Source organism: Schistosoma haematobium, chromosome ZW, assembly GCF_000699445.3.
Source record: "Schistosoma haematobium chromosome ZW, whole genome shotgun sequence".
NCBI classification, from domain to species: Eukaryota; Metazoa; Platyhelminthes; class Trematoda; order Strigeidida; family Schistosomatidae; genus Schistosoma; species Schistosoma haematobium.
The window spans coordinates 74,948,796-74,965,818 of record NC_067195.1 but is presented as its reverse complement, the minus strand read 5'-3'; the positions used below and the strand labels follow the sequence as shown (position 1 = coordinate 74,965,818).

General features: G+C 40.6%; 1 protein-coding gene across 1 annotated transcript; it reads left to right on the top strand.

Annotated features, from left to right (window-relative positions):
• Nucleotides 1–10,193: 10,193 nt before the first annotated feature.
• On the top strand, nt 10,194–17,018 carry MS3_00001266 (uncharacterized protein). Its single transcript, XM_051208735.1, has 2 exons — nt 10,194–10,565; nt 10,598–17,018. The coding sequence occupies exon 2, from the start codon at nt 11,750–11,752 to the stop codon at nt 12,824–12,826; it is 1,077 nt and encodes a 358-aa protein (XP_051072468.1). The 5' UTR covers nt 10,194–10,565; nt 10,598–11,749; the 3' UTR covers nt 12,827–17,018.
• Nucleotides 17,019–17,023: the final 5 nt, after the last annotated feature.

Sequence of the window (17,023 nt, the reverse complement as noted above, 5' to 3'; positions counted from 1 at the left end):
TACTCGACAATGTATGGATCTTAGCTCTAATAGAAGCAGACCGGTTGTCCGATGTCGTTTGAGCTTTGTAGCTTCCACTTGCTAACTGTCCGTAAGTGATCGTGGCAACTGACACTTTCCTTTCTAAGAATTGCAACAAATCATCAAAATTGGGTCCTAGCCCCCTTCCTAAAATATCGTCTGCGGCTTCCGCCCATTTAAACTATACACCTCGTGGTAGTCGTTTCACTATTCGTTTTATATCGGCCGAACAATTCAGATCGGCATTTCTGCCCATGTGTGACAAGGCTATCTTACAGTTGCTCATGAGTCTCGTTAGTTTCTGTAGCCCCGTTACATCGTCTTGATTTAGTGGTGATACATTTAACAATTCTGTTAAGAACGCTTCTACGATGTCATGTGGTCTGCCGAACTGTCCGTGTAGAATATTAATTGCTTTAGTATAACCCTCTTCTTCTGTTAATAAAACACAGTGCTCTATAGCATCCTTTGCTATGCCCTCACAATAGTGTATCAGGTACAATAATTTCTCAGTGTCAACATTTACCCTATCTGCTATGTTAGCCTTGAATCATTTTATGAACGTCCAAAATTTCAGGGGACTTCCGTCAAATTTCGTGACGTCTATCTTCGGTAAACTGGCTGTCATAAATAGTGACTTGACACTATCCACGTGTGTTTTGAGTTGCATTTCATCGCTAAAATGTTCATTAGTGTACCGGCGACCTGATTGAAGAAAGGGAGAACAAGAAGACAGCGAATAACAACAGCCGAATAAGAACAGAGCAAGTAAAGCAAAAGCTGAATTCACTGAAGCAAACAAGCAATTGAGGAGGAGATTTAGAGCCGACAAGCAGAAATACGTAGAAGACCAAACAATGGCTGCGGAAAAAGCTGCAACAAAATGAAAAATCAAATAGCCATTTGGCACGACGAAGAAACGAACAGGAAAATATAATAAACCAGAGACACTGGTCAAAGGCAAAGAAGGCAAGCCAACCACTGAGATTCAAGAATGCAGAAAAAGATGGGTAGGACACCGTGAGAAAATCTTGAATAGGCCAGCTCCATTGAATCCACCGGACACCGGAGCAGCACACACACACACCTTCCTATAGATATCACTCTACCAACGATCGAAGAAATCAGGAGTGAGTAAGCAGCAGGACTTGACAATATACCAGCTGAAGCACTGAAGTCACACACAGAAGTAATCGCAAACATGCTTCACGTTCCATTCAGGAGGATTTGCGAGGAAGAACTAGTGCCTCTGACAGACTGGAAAGAAGAATATCTCACCAAGATACTCAAGAAGGGAGATCTGAGCTAGTGCGAGAAATACACAGTCATCACACTATAGTCAGTACCAGGAAACTTATTCGACAGATTGTTGCTGAACATTGGGAAAGATTCAGTAGACGCCCAACTTCGAGATCAACAGGTCGAATCCCATAAGGATTGGTCGTGCACAAACCAAATCGTGACACTACAGGTCATCGCTGAACAATCAATTGGATGGAATTCGTCACTGTTCATCAACTTTCTTGACCAGAGGGAAGCATTCGGCAGTGTGGATAAGAGAAGTTTATGGAACCATCTTCGACACTATGATGTACTTGAGGGAATCCTCAACACCATCCACGTTCCATACGACGGACTACACTGCAAAGTGGTGTATGGAGGACAGCTGACAGATGCATTCCAAGTAAAGACCAGAGTCAGACAAGGTTGCCTACTCTCCCCCTTTCTCTTTATTCTATTGATTGACTGGATTATGAAGACCTCCACATATGAGGGGAATCACAAATCACATCGTGACACTACAGGTCATCGTTGAACAATAAATTGGATGGAATTCGTCACTGTTCATCAACTCTCCTCACGTGAGGTCAGAGATGTACTTATGTAAGTGGGTAAGAGGTTAGTGATATTGACCACCAGTAATCATTTAGCTTCCAATAAATACAACAAATAAATTCTAGCGATCTCTCCAGACCGACTTGCGTAAGTTTATATTGTTTGGCTCTATGTTGATCCCGCGCATCTTATTCTGCTTTCTGTACAGACCCAACCTATTCATTCTTCCTAAACAACATTTTCATCTTGTAATTCATTTGTTTATGAACTCTGTTTCTATGTAAGCGTAGGTGTGTGCATCTCCTATCTGATTCATCACATATAACATATTTTTGTCTGATTATAGATATCAATTCACGCGTGGTTAAATCGGGTTGGCTCACACGCCTTCTCCATCACGCATCATTTCGCCTCTTCCTCCTCTCTTTGCCTGGTTTCTCCTATTGTTTGGTTGGATCAACATTTGTTTGAAATATGAGTGTGCAAAATACATTCTCGTATTTGACTTATTTAATTCCACTGTTCATTAACGCGGTTTAGGTCAATGATTATATACTTTGCTTGGCGATATGCATGAGCCGATAACGATAATCACGCGATACTATTGGAGTTGAATAAAGGGCTCACAAAAGAATATTGATCCAAATCAATCTGCATACAAAACTAAACAGCACAATGAATTATTCTGCTGTCGTGCTCCATATAATCATTCTTAGTTTGTAACAACGTGATGAGTATATTCGGTGTGCGTTTGACTACTAGCTGTAGATAAGCGTTGAGAATCTTTTTAACCACTGGAATTTTGATTTTATCAAGCAATAATTTACCTCGTACACCTTTCCATAAAACGAGACGCAAATATATTAGAATAAACAAGTGGAGGCAAAGGATAAAAGCTGTAGAATACGGCATTTGACACATATTATTAACAATATGTTGGGCAGTAAAACGTCTCAAGCACTCACTCAGCTACACAGTGAATATACGACGATAATTTCTTCCTACGTGTCGTGACAACTACCATCATTTCTATTTCTTTACATATATTTCATTTTGAGGTATAGTATTTTCATTGCTGATCAAGTGACCATGGCCAGAAACTTCAAATCTTTTATTGATAAAAGTGATATCGATGATGAAAGATCCGTTTATTAGAAATTTTCATCAATTGCAAGTTTTTGCATATTCAGTTCGAAAAGATCAATTATTTAAATCGTTTTTATCTTGAGTGCTATTAACCAGTCTAATTATTTATTATCTGTAAGAGAAAAACTTTTCATGATCATAAGTAATAGAAGTAAATGGACCGTTGATAAAAAAATTTATGTTAACTTGAAAGACATTAATGATTTATGAACAATTGAACAAGAAAATACTTCAACGTTTTATTTTGAAACATTGTTTCAGTAACAGGGCTAAAATATCTTTGACAAACACACGCCTATCACTCCGTTAATGTTTAAGAGAAATATGACAACTGGTTACAGACGAATTGAATATCCAATATTTTTATTAATATAATTAATATGTGTACTCACAGCAATGAAATCAATGTTTAGCGATTTACTATATGCATTATCAGTATAGATGCTTACTCTGTTTCCCGAATCCAAAACCACAGATAACTGGAACTTATTGTTCTATAGTTATGATGCTTTTAAAATCATGTTATATAAGAAAATTATTTGTGCATGTTAATTAAACAAGAGCATATTTTTCCACTTGGATTACTTTTATATTAGTCGTAGTATTGTTAAATGTTTAAAAACTAATTTAAGACGGGACTATACCCATTATTTTTATAATGTTCCATCTTCTTAATAATGAATAAACTGATCCCGAAAAAATTGAAACCTAATCATTAAAACTGAGAAGCTATTTACCAGCTTAAAGTCTAATAGAAAGAAATGATGTAAACAAGTGGGAATATTAACAATTTTATCATAGAACAATGAGAAGACGGAGTTGATCTGAAAAATGTGATGTATTTGCGCTATACATTTCGAACAATCTGGTCACACATACACTTGTATAGCGCAAATACATCACATTTTTCAGATCAACTCCGTCTTCTCATTGTTCTATAGAAATTTATAAAAGGGACTAATTGCTTTAAATTTTATCATACGTGGGAATAAATGAATGATTTTTAGAAATTAATCACTTACTTACGCCTGTTACTTCTTGTGGAGACTCATAGGCCGCTTACCAGCATTCTCTATCCAACTCTGTCTTGGACAGTCCTTTCCAGTTGCTATTTATTCTTTCGATGTCTACTTCCAGTTCCGAGTGCAATGTGCTCTTTGACCTTCCACTTTTCCGTTTTCCTTCAGGATTCCAGGTTAGTGCTTGCTTCGTGATTCATTTTGATGATTTCCGAAATGCTTGTCCTATCCACTTCTAGTGTCTGTTCCTAATTTCCTTCACAGTTGGAAGCTGGCTTGTTCTCTCCTACAGTGGGCTGGTGCTGATGGTATCAAGCCATCGGGCATTGCGTATCTAACGTAGACAATTGTTTATAAATACTTGTACATTTTTGATGATGGTTGTAGTGGTTCTCCAAGTTTCAGCTACGTACAGTAGAACTGTCTTGACGTTTGTATTGAAGACTCTGACTTTGATAGTGTTTGGCAGTTGTTTTTAGTTCCATATGTTCTGCAACTGTAGGAATGCTGTCTTTGCTTAGCCAATCCTTGCCTTCAAGTCTGCATCGGATCCTTCTTGTTCGTCGATGATGCTGTCGAGGTGTGTGAACGTTTCCACCTCTTCCAAAGTTCCTCCACGAAGTTTGATCGTGTTGGTGTTCCCCGTGCTGTATTTGAGGATCTTGGTTTCTACCTTCAATATGTTGGGGCCTACTGCTTCAGCGGCTGCTACTACACTAGGTGTCTTCACTAGCATTTGTTGGTGTGCATAGAAGAGAAGAGCTAGGTCATTTGCGAAGTCCGAATCGTCTAGTTGCACCCATACTCTCCGTTGTATTCCGTGCTTCCCCTCATATGTGGAGGTCTTCATAATCCAGTCAATCAATAGAATAAAGAGAAAGGGGGAGAGTAGGCAACCTTGTCTGACTCTGGTCTTTACTTGGAATGCATCTGTCAGCTGTCCTCCATACACCACTTTGCGGTGTAGTCCGTCGTATGGAACGTGGATGGTGTTGAGGATTCCCTCAAGTACATCATAGTGTCGAAGATGGTTCCATAAACTTCTCTTATCCACACTGCCGAATGCTTCCCTCTGGTCAAGAAAGTTGATGAACAGTGACGAATTCCATCCAATTGATTGTTCAGCGATGACCTGTAGTGTCACGATTTGGTTTGTGCACGACCAATCCTTATGGGATTCGACCTGTTGATCTCGAAGTTGGGCGTCTACTGAATCTTTCCCAATGTTCAGCAACAATCTGTCGAATAAGTTTCCTGGTACTGACTATAGTGTGATGACTGTGTATTTCTCGCACTAGCTCAGATCTCCCTTCTTGAGTATCTTGGTGAGATATTCTTCTTTCCAGTCTGTCAGAGGCACTAGTTCTTCCTCGCAAATCCTCCTGAATGGAACGTGAAGCATGTTTGCGATTACTTCTGTGTGTGACTTCAGTGCTTCAGCTGGTATATTGTCAAGTCCTGCTGCTTACTCACTCCTGATTTCTTCGATCGTTGGTAGAGTGATATCTATAGGAAGGTGTGTGTGTGTGCTGCTCCGGTGTCCGGTGGATTCAATGGAGCTGGCCTATTCAAGATTTTCTCACGGTGTCCTACCCATCTTTTTCTGCATTCTTGAATCTCAGTGGTTGGCTTGCCTTCTTTACCTGTTTTTGGAATCGTGCTCTGAGGCCACAGCTACGGAACTTCTGACGTCAGGAGCGAACTTTAAGTGCGCGTTTTCTCAGTCATAGTTCACACCATGCGCTCTACAAGTCTACTTTATAACAACTATAATCTTAAAAATTGTTATTGCATAAATACATAGCGCGACCGAAATTCTAACACAATTATGCCGAGATTGGATCTGGTGTGTAACGTGTACGCGATGCCACTTTTGAAAATATTTTGAAGACTGTACTCAGTATAATGCTAGAGCATAAACCTAATCATTGACACTCCAAAAAATCTGCACGAACGTACTGTTATTCGATTTTGTTGATTATATCTATTTAACGACCTTACTCGGGAAGCATACTGTTGTAATTTGTAGATCATGCCTGTAAAAATGGCATGTACCTGCCCTTACAGAAATACGTTATTAACATTGCCAAACGGGGCATCGGCCTCGTGACTTCTAAAGAAACTCGGCTTTCACCATGAGGCCGCATCAACTATGCAATTATACGGAACAGTCTTTCCTCCGAAACGCTCGTGGCAGATGAATTACGTACGTTTGTAAAACTGCTTGATCAAGCTCTCACTTGCACTGATCTAGCACGCACGAACACATCTGCGCCCCACTCAGACATCATAGGCTCTCTACATGTCTAGACCAAAATGGACTTCAAGTTCCGTTTACTTTATTTTTCCTACTTTGCAGTTGTATTATTTACCTTTTCAACTCCGCCTAGAGCCCCTCCAGGGATACTGCCAGTCCCAATCCCGTATAAAGGAGGAGGGTTGGGCATAGAGTTAGCGACCCCATCCTATAGAAAACTAACTCGCTAAAAAAACGTTAACCAGAAAAAATATTCAAACCATTTAAAATTTTCCCTGGGAGTCAGAAAGTCTTCATTTAGAAGAGTTATGACGCCTCAGCAGCAGTTGGTCTTAATATACACAAAGAGAAAAGAACGATTCTCCGGTACAACACAGCATGCACCAATGCAATCACAATTGACAGAGAAGATTTGGCAGATGTAGACACCTTTACATACTTGGGCAGCATCATTGATGAACAGAGTGGATCTGATGCGGATGTGGAGGCGCGGATTGGCAAAGCAAGAGCAGCATATTTACAACTGAAGAACATCTGGAACTCAAAGCAACTGTCAACCAACACCAAAATCAGGATTTTCAATACAAATGTCAAGACAGTTCTACTATATGGGGCAGAAACCTGGAGAACTACGAAGGCCATCATCCAGAAAATACGGGTGTTCATTAACAGTTGTCCACGTAAAATACTTCGGATCCGTTGGCCGGACACTATCAGCAACAAACTACTATGGGCGAGAACAAACTAGATCCCAGTGGAGGAGGAAATCACGAAGAAGCGCTGGAAGTGGATAAGACACACACATTGAGGAAAGCACCCAACTGCGTCACAAGACAAGCCCTCACATGGAATCCTCAAGGCCGAAGGAAAAGAGAAATACCAAAGAACACATTACGCCGGGGAATGGAGATAGACATGAGAAAAATGAACAGGAATTGGATGGAACTAGAAAAGAAGGCCCAGGACAGAGTGGGTTGGAGAATACTGGTTGGCGGCCTATGTTCCGTTAGGAGTAACAGGCGTAAGTAAGTAAGTAAGTAAGTAAGTAAGTAGGTAAGTAAGTAAGTATGTAGTTACTTTTCCACCTATTTCTTCACTTGAAGTAAACAGGTTACTCACTGGACCTATCGATGCTGTTCAACTAAACTCGGTCGCTAAGTGACACTCACTACCACCTTGAAAAGTCAAGAGGACCGCACGATCGACTGCCTAATACCAGTGGTCTTGCATCTATGGGACCTGTTAACCATCAACTGGTTAGGACAACACAAAATAACATCAGCACCAAGTTAGTGCGAATTTCTTACCGTTTATTCTTTATTACCTTTTTACTGTTCTGTACACTATGTTGACTAGCATCGGATGGACAAAAAATGAAAAGAAAGAAAAAATTAGGCAATAAAAGATATAGTCATTAGTATTCTTAACACTTCACCCTCTATATGCACACTCCCTTCTAATAAACCTCCTTCCTTGTACCAACCTTGACTTCCTTTCCTTCACGTGAGCTTACTCCAACTTGTTAAACATCACAACTCATTTTTCTTTATTACTACATTCTCTTATATGGAGCCTCTGACTTCATTTCACTCTAACAAGAGATAATATGAATTTATTCTAATTCATTATACCTCTGTCCGTTCTACTACACAATGTTAAGCAACGTTGTGCGTTCATATCCAAGTGCCTTGCTGCTCTTCTGTTTCTCTTTTTTTCTTCAGAACTTTGCTGTGAGGGCACATTTATGAAACTTCTGACGTCTGGAAGAGTCTTGACGTGCGCATCTCCTCAAGGTCACGGCTTGCAGCAAGCGCCCTACGAGTATACGTTATAACAACTGTAAACTCAATAAGTTGGGAAGCATTTTGTGAACCAACAAGTGTTGTAATTTATAGATCATGCCTGTAAGAATGGCGTGTACCTGCTCATACAGAAATATACTATTATTAATTCTTCTTTCAACTAAGAAGGGAATAGTTAACTGGTTTTATTTATTTATCCTGGTTAGCACAATTTTTAGAAAAGTTGTTTTCCATGGGATGGGGGTGCTGATGCCATGCCAAACCTTCCCTATTCACCCGGGCTTCAGACCGTCAGTCACCATAGAAGTGCTACAGGTGGAGTTACCACTATCTTACGTTAAGTTTATTGATGAAATGAGTCGATGATTTGTTAGGGTGAGGAGGAATATAATATATATGATACTCCATGATCACATCCAATCAACTCCTCATGATCTGAACAAGTTCCACGTTCTCGAGGACAATCTGCATTAAAGTGTATCCATATTCTCGTACCGATCGTTTTATAATTTTGACGCTTGAGTACACTAACAGAAATAAAAAAATTAGGCGACTCTAGTTACCAAAATCATGTACTTCGTTACTTCCTTCAAATATTATTATCATCCACCGAACTACAGACCTGTCAGTCTCACCAGTGTCGTAGTTAAATTATTGGAAAAAAATAGTCAAAAAGACCATAATGACATTTGTAGAAACCAACAAATTATTAAACAAGGAACATGTTTTCAGGAAAAGTTTATCTTGTACAAAAACCTCCTTATAGCAAGGGAGAAATGGACAAGGGTTCTAGACAACGGGAAGTCAGTGGATGTTGTCTATACAGACTTTAGCAAAGCATTTGGCAAGGTGCCAACACATAGACTGCTATGGAAGCTAGAAAATCTTGGTATTGCCGGACCTCCACTAAAATGTCTTAGAGATTTCCTAGTAGGTCGTAGACAGAAATAAATAATAAATTCGAAGTGCGCCACCTGGAGACCAGTATTTAATAGAATGCCTCAAGGTTTTGTCATAGGTTCTTTATATTTTATACTGTATGTAAATGATCTCCCAAGTATAGTAGAGTCCCCAATGTTGCTACACGCTGACGATGTAAAAATCTGACATTAAATAAGATGCAAATGCATACGCGCTTCAGGCGGATTTAAATATTGCGATTAACTGGTCCAAGGAGTGGCCGATGCCCATCAACACGGCAAAGTGTGTCTACATACCCTATGGGCTATAAGACGGACATTCGCCAAGTTAAATACTACCATGTTCACCACAGTATACACAACCTTAGGCTGCAAGCTCCTGTTTAAAAGGTGACTCGGATATACTGAAAAAAATACAGGGGGTAGCTACCCGTGCAATTGCGGAACTCTAGGGTTTTAAAAGCTAGACCTCATTACTCTGTCCTATCGCAGCGAGGATTTCACAGGTATTTGGAGTTTGACAATGCTTTAACCAGTAACACCTACCACGAATCGTACCCACCAAGTGAAATCAAAAGACAGAAGCGAGGAGGTTGGAAGATATATTTGATAGGCTGTCAACATATCGAGGATCGACTGATCTAATCTGGCTAGCGATTGCAAGGGATGTTGAGCGCGGCGTTCCCACTCGTGATCTGGTGAGGATGCCTGACCGAGCGCCCCCAGTTAGGTGAATCCATTAAAACCAACATGATTTGCATCCAATGTCGAAGACTTACAGGGCTATATATTTTGGGGATTTACTTACCACTACAGCATATTAAGAGGTGACCTGATTCTGGTATGTAGAATACTAAGGAATGATTTTTGACCTAACATATTCTCTCTTTTTCTTCTCAATAGATCGGAACTTCTCAGAGGACATAGCAGGTGAGTAGAAAGGCTTAGAACGAAAAAATATCAGTGGCATACGTGGTTTCCACACGGAGTCATCAATTCTTGGGACCTGTTACCTTGAGCAGATGTGTCCGCACCTTCAATTGAATCATTCAAAAAAAGACTAGATACCCAGAGAAGCATACTAGAAAGGGAGTAACTTAGGCCATAGGCCTTCTGTCCCTATTACACAATTCTGAATCTGAAGTTTTAACTATACTGCTTTTTGCTAACACGACCTTGATGTACGGTCAACATATAAACGTGGTTGTTTCTGTTCTTGCGAGTTGTAACCTATTATGAAGGATGATGTCTCTAGATTTTAATTATAAGGTTTTTTGAGTGTTTCGGCTTGTTCATTATAACAGCACTTCTGGTAAACGATTCCACTTACCTAAATATATGTAGGTGAACTAAACAGTATATACTATGACTATAGTCATAGTATTTAGATTCAGATTTGTGTAGTAAGGACAGAAGGCCTACGGCCTATGTTATTCCTATTCTAGAATGCTTCTGTGAGTGTCCAGTCTTCTCTTGAAAGAGTCAATTGAAGGTGCGGACACAACTGCTTCAGGCAGCAGGTTCCAAGTATTGATGACGCGGTGTGGAAACATGTATGCCACGGGTAATTTGATAAAGTCTCATAAACTCTTTCAGCCTCGACCACATAGCTTCAATATTTTTTATGTGCACTCTGGTTGTTGAGTGCACAAAGTGCTACTTTTGGATATAGACACGATGCACATAACCAGGCCTGTGCAGGAGTCTGTACGCTATCCAAACATCCGTACATATTGCAGTACCTGGCTGCAGCCGGTGTTACTGGTGCTTTCATTATCCAGTTCGCGATAATTTCCCTAATTTACCTCAGGAATTATATGTGAGGTTTTCATCACGAAATGACATCAGCTATAATGCCAGAAATTTATTTAGCCAAATGGATGAAAGGCTTTCGCGTTAAAACCCGAGATTTATTATCTTATACCTGATTGATTCGTTCACAAATTGTAGTCTCGCCATTTTATTTATCATGTTTTGTATAAAATCCCCTGTGAACCGAACGTACGTTAGCACTAAGCGACGTAACCTTGAAATCTCCAAAACGCCTCTGATTGGCTCGTCCATAAATTAGAGTCTCGCCGGTGTGGAATTAAAATCTGGTCACATTTACGATCAATAATTTTGAAGACTTCATGCCAAAAAAAATAAATGCGTTGTTTAAGATGCCGAAGATAAGCATGTAGAATAGACTACAAAACATTACAAGTGCCCGGACAAATATTTTACACGCTTTCTCTAGAGGCAATTACCCTACACCTAACTAGAACATACTTCCTGTTAGAAAATTCCCTCTTTTGTGCAGCTTTAACGAACTAATCTCACAAAATAGGCTTTTTGCTTGGTGGATGAGACAAGGCTGTTTCCAGGATCCCCCAATGCTTTAGATCAAATTTCCATGTTAAACAAATTTTGGTCAACAATTTCGTAGGGAGAAAAAGAACATGGGGTGAAGCACGTTGCAGGTGGAAATAAATGCAAGAAAATACTTACATTTATCGCGAACCTGGAACTAAACATGAAACAGTTAGCCTCAAAAGGGCAGTGATTTTTGTACTTGTTGTGATTATACTTGCTTTGAGTACTTATTGCACCAAAAGCATTCTTGGTCTACTTTAACTTAAAGTACTTTGATTAAAGTTTGAAACTTTTTGATAAATTTTGTCCTGAGTACCTTTTTTACTCCTGACTAACACTTGTGTTCAGATTGTGATCATTTTGTGTTTTTTAAACCTTTTATATCGAATTACAATGGTTGGTAAGACTCACAAATGTTGGCAACCAAATTGTTTGTTCCCCGTGGAGGAGGGAATGCAATGTGACGATTGTAAAAAGTGGTACCACAAAATGTGTACACGCCTAAGTCCGACGGCTTACAAAAGATGCTCGAAGCCTAACTCGCATTGGCTTTGTATGTTCTGCTGTACGGATAAAAAGGTACTAATTCGGGAGGCTATGGCCCTATTGGCTTTGGCCTGCAAGAAAAACGATGGCGGAAGCAATGATAACAAGAGCACTGACGGAGAAGAATGTGTCAGTGTAGTAAGTGCTGCTACCGGACCCGTTAAACACCTGACTGTGATTGACGGGAACGTGAAATCTCCGTTGACATTAACGAGGAATGAAGTGCCGCTTGATATTGACATCGGCAGTCATACACCTCTAGCCGAAATAGAAGATCCGGATAAAACTGTCACCGTTCCACGTAGTCCAGGTGTGGCTGTCCTGACTGGTGACAAATGGACTTCAGTAAGGAGAAAAAGAAATGGGAAGAAAAAGACTGTGGGCAAAACGCAGCTGGTCAGCAAGGCATTGGAAGGGATGTTATCAGAAGAAAAATCCTCACTGCGTGACAAGACAGATCTCTCTGAGAGATCAGTCATTTTTCATAAGATAAGAGAATCTTCAGATAAAGAACCAAAGGCGAGATTTGAACACGATCTCAATCATATTAAGACATCATTAAGTAAACTACTCCCAGATACAGTTTCAGGAGTCAGTATTTGTAAGCTTTGTAGAATAGGAAAAAAGGTGGATTCCAAAAGTCCTCCGAAAAACCGCCTCCTGAAGGTTACATTCAACACGGTGGAAGAAAGGAACCTGATTCTAAGTAATTCACGTAAACTGATAGGATCCGGAATATATGTCCGTGAGGATCTCAGCCTAGCTGATCGTATTAAGAGACGAGCTGCAGAAGCGGAAATAAATGAACGTTGCCAAAACGGGGAACGAAACCTTGTTCTTAAGGGTTTTCAAGTTGTAAAAGTTCGGAGCAAAACGATCCCCAAGCCACTCTGGGTGGCAAGGAAAAGCTCTCCACAGACTTAAAGGTATGCTACACAAATGCTCGCAGCCTACTAAATAAAATGGCGGAGCTCAAGTCAGTGGTGGATAAAGAGAAACCGGACGTTATTGCTGTCTCGGAAACTTGGTTAACGTCAGAAGTATTAGATAGTGAAATCCAGTTGACTGGTTTCATAACCAGTAGGGCTGATAGATTAAACTGTAGGGGAGGCGGGGTTATTCTGTACACGAAAAGTACCCTAACCATAAGATTAGCTGAGACAGTAGCACATGTTTCAGGGAAATTTGAACTGGTGAGATGTAAGTTGAAATGCCGACGGCAAGATATTGAATTAGTTGTATTATATCGCAGTCCAGAATGTGTAGCAGATGATTTTATCCTAGGTAAACTTAAGTCCTGGTGTAACAACGGTAAAAGTCTTGTAGTAGGCGACTTTAATGCACCACATATAAACTGGGTTAACTTAGAAGTAGGGTCATCCATATAGTCGTTCGACTGCAAACTGTTAGAAACCTCGATTGGATTAGCATTATTCCAACACATTAGAGATCCCACAAGATACGACTTATGAAACTCTTCCTCTCTTTTAGATTTAGTTTTCACACACGGTGATGACGTTGGTCAAATGGCTTTTCTCCCACCACTTTGGAGAAGTGACCATGCAGTCATCTTATTCAAATTCATGGCTGAGATTGCCTGTCAAACAGTTGTACCGGCCCGTCCCAACATATGGGCAATTAACTCCGCAGCATCTGCTGAAAACTGGGAAATTGACTCAAAGGCATCACTACAAGAGGTATGGACTCTATTCAGGCAGTTATACAATCGGGTAACTCAACCATACATATTCTGGACTGTCCCAAAGAAAAAGAAGCACGGACATCCCTGGATAGGCCGGGATATTCAACGTTTACTAAGACAAAAGAAGAAATGCTGGGACGTTGCCATCCGCCTTGGCACAGCAGGTAAGATGGAACGCTACAGATCGGTAAGAAACAAATGTATGACAAAAATTCGGGAAGCTCAAAGAAAATATGAAATGCAGTTGGCACAATCTGCACTCAAGCAGCCCAAGAGAATATTCTCGTACATAAACTACAGAACAAGGATGCATCATTGGATTTCCAACCTAATTAAAGAAAGAAGTGAATCTGAAATGATAGAGGAAGATCAGGAAAAAGCAAAGGCTATTGCTGACTATTTTGGGACAGTTTTCACACAGGAACCTCCTCTAGAAGAAGAACCAGACCAAAATAAATAGTCAACAAACCACCTGCTCACCGTGGACTTCGATCAAGATGATGTGCTTAAGACTCTTAGCACTTTAAACATGGAAAAGTCAACACGACCAGATGAACTACACCCCAAAATATTGAGACATATTGCACAATACATCGCGGCCCCACTGACTGTGATATTCAATATGTCACTTGACCAAGGTGTGTTACCTATGGACTGGAAGGACGCAATCGTCACTCCCATACATAAAACAAGTCCACGACAAGTTCCATAGAATTACAGACCCGTAAGCCTCACCAGTGTGGTAATTAAAATACTGGAAAGAATAATCAAACGGACCATAACGGCATTTATGGAAACCAATAACTTGCTGAACATGGCACAACATGGTTTTAGAAAGGGTCTATCCTGTACAACGAACCTCCTTATAGCAAGGAAGTTCTGGATTAATGCGCTAGACAACGGAAATTCAGTGGATGTTGTCTACATAGATTTCAGTAAGGCTTTTGACAAGGTGCCAACTAATAGACTGCTATTGAGGTTGGAAAACCTTGGTATTTCCGGACCTCTTTTAAAATGGATTAAGAATTTCCTAGTAGGTCGTAGACAAAAAGTAAGAACAAATTCCAAGTGCTCCATCTGGAGACCAGTACTTAGTGGAGTACCCCAAGGTTCCGTCCTAGATCCTTTACTTTTTATAATGTACGTTAATGATCTTACAAGTATAGTACAGTCTCCAATGTTATTATACGCTGACGATGTAAAACTTTGGCGAGTAATAACTGGAGACAAAGATGCTTTTACTCTTCAGGCAGACTTAAATAATATGATAAACTGGTCTAAAGAGTGGCTGATGCCTATCAACGCGGAAAAGTGTGTCTACATGCACTTGAGGGATACAAAGGTTAATAAGTACAACATAGGGGATGTGTCATTACCCGTAGTCCGGTCTCATAAGGATCTAGGGGTGACAGTGAGCAATGATCTTAAGACGACTGCCCTTTGCCGGGAGGTCGCAGCCAAGGTTCAGATTCAGATTTGAGTAGTATGCTTCTGTGAGTGTCCAGTTTTCTCTTGAAAGAGTCAATTGAAGGTGCGGACACCACTGCTTCAGGCAGCAGGTTCCAAGTATTGATGACGCGGTGTGAAAACCTGTATGCCACGGGTATTTTGTTCGTTCTTGGCTTTTCTACTCGCCTGCTATGTCCTCTAAGGTGTCCCGATCTAGTGGGAAGAGAGAGAATAAGTTGGGTCCGAAATCATTTCTCAGTATTCTGTACATCAAAATTAGATCTCCCCTTAGTCTGCGACAGGACAGAGTAAAGAGGTCCAGTTTTTCAAGCCGCTCTTTGTATGATAAACCCCGGAGTTCCGGAATTGCACGGGTAGCTGCCCTCTGTACTTATTCTAATATGTCCGAGTCACCTTTTAAACAGGGGCTTGCAGCCTAAGCGCAGTTCTCTAGCTTGGTTCTCACTAAGGATGTGTATACTGTGATGAACATGGTAGTATCTAACTTAATGAATGTCCTTTTTAAAGCCCAGAGGGTTCGAAACCCCTTGGCTGATACCTCTCTAATGTGTTGGAATAATGCTAATCCAATCGAGGTTTCTAACAGTTTGCAGTCGAACGACTATATGGATGACCCTACTTCTAAGTTAACCCAGTTTATATGTGGTGCATTAAAGTCGCCTACTACAAGACTTTTACCGTTGTTACACCAGGACTTAAGTTTACCTAGGATAAAATCATCTGCTACACATTCTGGACTGCGATATAATACAACTAATTCAATATCTTGCCGTCGGCATTTCAACTTACATCTCACCAGTTCAAATTTCCCTGAAACATGTGCTACTGTCTCAGCTAATCTTATGGTTAGGGTACTTTTCGTGTACAGAATAACCCCGCCTCCCCTACAGTTTAATCTATCAGCCCTACTGGTTATGAAACCAGTCAACTGGATTTCACTATCTAATACTTCTGACGTTAACCAAGTTTCCGAGACAGCAATAACGTCCGGTTTCTCTTTATCCACCACTGACTTGAGCTCCGCCATTTTATTTAGTAGGCTGCGAGCATTTGTGTAGCATACCTTTAAGTCTGTGGAGAGCTTTTCCTTGCCACCCAGAGTGGCTTGGGGATCGTTTTGCTCCGAACTTTTACAACTTGAAAACCCTTAAGAACAAGGTTTCGTTCCCCGTTTTGGCAACGTTCATTTATTTCCGCTTCTGCAGCTCGTCTCTTAATACGATCAGCTAGGCTGAGATCCTCACGGACATATATTCCGGATCCTATCAGTTTACGTGAATTACTTAGAATCAGGTTCCTTTCTTCCACCGTGTTGAATGTAACCTTCAGGAGGCGGTTTTTCGGAGGACTTTTGGAATCCACCTTTTTCCTATTCTACAAAGCTTACAAATACTGACTCCTGAAACTGTATCTGGGAGTAGTTTACTTAATGATGTCTTTATATGATTGAGATCGTGTTCAAATCTCGCCTTTGGTTCTTTATCTGAAGATTCTCTTATCTTATGAAAATGACTGATCTCTCAGAGAGATCTGTCTTGTCACGCAGTGAGGATTTTTCTTCTGATAACATCCCTTCCAATGCCTTGCTGACCAGCTGCGTTTTGCCCACAGTCTTTTTCTTCCCATTTCTTTTTCTCCTTACTGAAGTCCATTTGTCACCAGTCAGGACAGCCACACCTGGACTACGTGGAACGGTGACAGTTTTATCCGGATCTTCTATTTCGGCTAGAGGTGTATGACTGCCGATGTCAATATCAAGCGGCACTTCATTCCTCGTTAATGTCAACGGAGATTTCACGTTCCCGTCAATCACAGTCAGGTGTTTAACGGGTCCGGTAGCAGCACTTACTACACTGACACATTCTTCTCCGTCAGTGCTCTTGTTATCATTGCTTCCGCCATCGTTTTTCTTGCAGGCCAAAGCCAATAGGGCCATAGCCTCCCGAATT

What these genes read in the sequence shown, in the direction of transcription:
- MS3_00001266 (XM_051208735.1), top strand. Translation starts at nt 11,750, where the DNA reads ATGGTTGGTAAGACTCACAAATGTTGGCAACCAAATTGTTTGTTCCCC.